The sequence below is a fragment of the Notolepis coatsorum genome (assembly GCF_963971535.1).
Source record: "Notolepis coatsorum genome assembly, chromosome: 14".
NCBI lineage: Eukaryota > Metazoa > Chordata > Actinopteri > Aulopiformes > Paralepididae > Notolepis > Notolepis coatsorum.
The window spans coordinates 21,226,230-21,228,732 of record NC_140178.1 but is presented as its reverse complement, the minus strand read 5'-3'; the positions used below and the strand labels follow the sequence as shown (position 1 = coordinate 21,228,732).

The 2,503-nt window shown below is 46.3% G+C and overlaps 1 protein-coding gene across 1 annotated transcript in view; it reads left to right on the top strand.

Moving 5' to 3' along the window:
* The window catches only part of LOC311239749 (vesicle-fusing ATPase), a gene marked incomplete at both ends in the record, with an annotated part of 54,297 nt that extends 53,277 nt beyond the window's left edge, over positions 1–1,020 (top strand). The window contains 2 exons of the mRNA XM_084328165.1: positions 133–246; positions 961–1,020. Coding sequence (XP_084184291.1) covers positions 133–246; positions 961–1,020 — 174 coding nt within the window. The remainder of the gene's footprint in view (positions 1–132; positions 247–960) is intronic.
* Between the last annotated feature and the right edge of the window lie 1,483 nt (positions 1,021–2,503).

The window sequence follows — 2,503 nt, the reverse complement described above, 5'->3', positions numbered from 1 at the left end:
TGCGCATGCGTATGTGTGTGTGTATGTGTATATATGTGCGCGTGCGTATGTGTGTGTGTGTATATTTTTGTATGTGTATATATATTGATATGTGGGACCCCTCCATCTGTGATGTCTCTGTCGGGCGTCTAGCTACTGGGGAGCTTCACGGACAAGGAGCGAGCCAGCGTCGCACACCAGCTGAAAGGGAAGAGAGTCTGGATTGGCATCAAGAAGCTCCTGATGCTCATTGAGATGTCGCTCCAGGTACGAGGACGCACACGCGAGCACTTAAAACGGCCTTTGTGTTGTTGTTTTTTTTATATTCCCATCCACAATTGTGTGTTAGAGGGTGGGAAACCCGGCGAGGGTGGGTCTTGGTCGTTGTAAGCAGCGACTCCTACAGTTCGGTCGGGGCGCCTGCACAGCAAGGGAAGGATCTAGGAGAGGTAGTGTGACCTTCCACACGTTACACTCTCCCAGTGAGAGTCAGCGCTGCCAGGTGAAAAGAAGCAGTGGGCTGGGTACACATGTGTCGTCCGCCCTCCCGGACCGATGGTAGGGGGTAGAGTGCGCAACGACCAGGAAGGGGATTGGGAATTGGCATAACGACTAACATTGGGATGGGAGAAGAACGGAAAAAGAAGGGGGAAAAAGATAATTAAAAAAAAGATAATCGTATGCGGTCGAGTCTACGCGGTCCTCATGAAAATCGAACTTGGTGCACCGTTAAGGATTAGCGGCCAAATGACCATTTGAGAATGTAGTGTAGACCGTCGAATGGGAACAGCAGTCCTATCAATTTCAATCTATTGTACTCAAAGCAGTGACATCATGTAGCACTCACACATAAAGCCTAATCTGGATCTGTTGCAAGAAGATTAGCACGGGTTACATAAGCGTGTAGTGTCTGTTACTTGGGTGTGCTACTGTAGTTAACTCTCTCTCTCTCTCTCTGCCATCTCCTTCTCTCTCCTCCAGATGGAAGCGGAGTATAGAGTGTCCAAGTTCCTGTCTCTGCTGAGAGACGAGGGGGCGTGAGTACCGCCGATCTGTGCCAATCACCTCTGCCGTTCCTGCCTGTCACTCAGCCTCTAATCCAATCACCTCTCCTCTATTCTCGCATCCTCATCTTTGTTTATTCTTTTTCATTCATTCTTTATAATAATAATTTTACACTGTTTCTTTGACCCTCCCATTTCCCCCGCTCTGTCTGTCAGTCTGTCAGTATTTCAGTAAAGCATCCTAGACAGAATACCGACACACAGAAGAATGTGGGTCTGTAGTACTTTGTGCCTTTGAGGAATAGTCTCACACACACAGAGAGAGAGAGAGAGAGAGAGAGAGAGAGAGTGAGAGAGAGAGAGAGAGAGAGAGAGACAGCTCCTCCAATACATCTGCACTAAGCTGAACTAGTCTCATAATACACACAAACACACACACACACACACACACACACACACACACACACACACACACACACAACACACACGACACACATAGATGTTGCCATTGCCACGGCGGTCCAGTAAAAGGCTAATTAGAGAGAGAGAGAGAGAGAGACAACCACTCTCTCGGTTATAGTTCACCGCTTAACCTTAACGGTTTCATTTTGCGATCACCAGGTTGAATGAAGGTGACCAGATCCGAATTTAGGCCGTCGGTCACCGTCACGGTTCGACGGTAAGATCACAGAGGAAGAGAGGAGACCAGAGGATGGGGTCGGCACAGCGGAGCTCACGTTTGTAGCTAGTTCTCTATTTTAGAAGAGCGCCTGCACGTTTAGTAGTACCCCTTCTACTGTAGCCCTTCGGTAGTACTAGCCTTTTCAGACTCCTCAAAGTATTGATTCCAATGTGCTTCTGTAGTATAGCGTATCTCTTCTCCAATATGTACACTGCATTCATACATTAGATCCATTAGATGGCATCGACTCAATAGCTTCCTCTTACAGGGGATCAACTTACAGGGGATCAACTTACAGTACCTAACATCCCACCCCTTGCATTACCGTTCATACCTTTAACCTGTAAACCCATTGATTTAAGCCTTTCATGATACCTCAACAAACATGACATTGCAGATTTCATCAGATTTCCGCCCCTTCGCTTATTTATTTTTATTTATTTTAATTGTCCCCTGTATATTTATGATTTATGATTCTATACTCAATCTATAGACCTTTTCGAACTCGACAACGTAAGCATCCCAAATGGGCCCAAGTTTATTTCCGACTTGCATTGTTTGTGACATACACTTGGGCCCGGGCTGTTCCCTGAGTGACAGAATTCCACTGATAAAAGGTCTATATAGGCAACTGTATAAGCTTCTACCATCATTGAGAGAACACAGAGTAGCCTGCTAGGGGGGGGGGGGGGGGGGGGATTCCTGTTGTAACAACTTTGTACAATCATTTTACTGTTTTGTTTTGTTAGGATGTTACGTATATGTGATTGATCACAGATCACGATTGACACGTTTGTCACACTGCTGCCTCCTTGTTAGTCCACTCCAAGGAGGAATT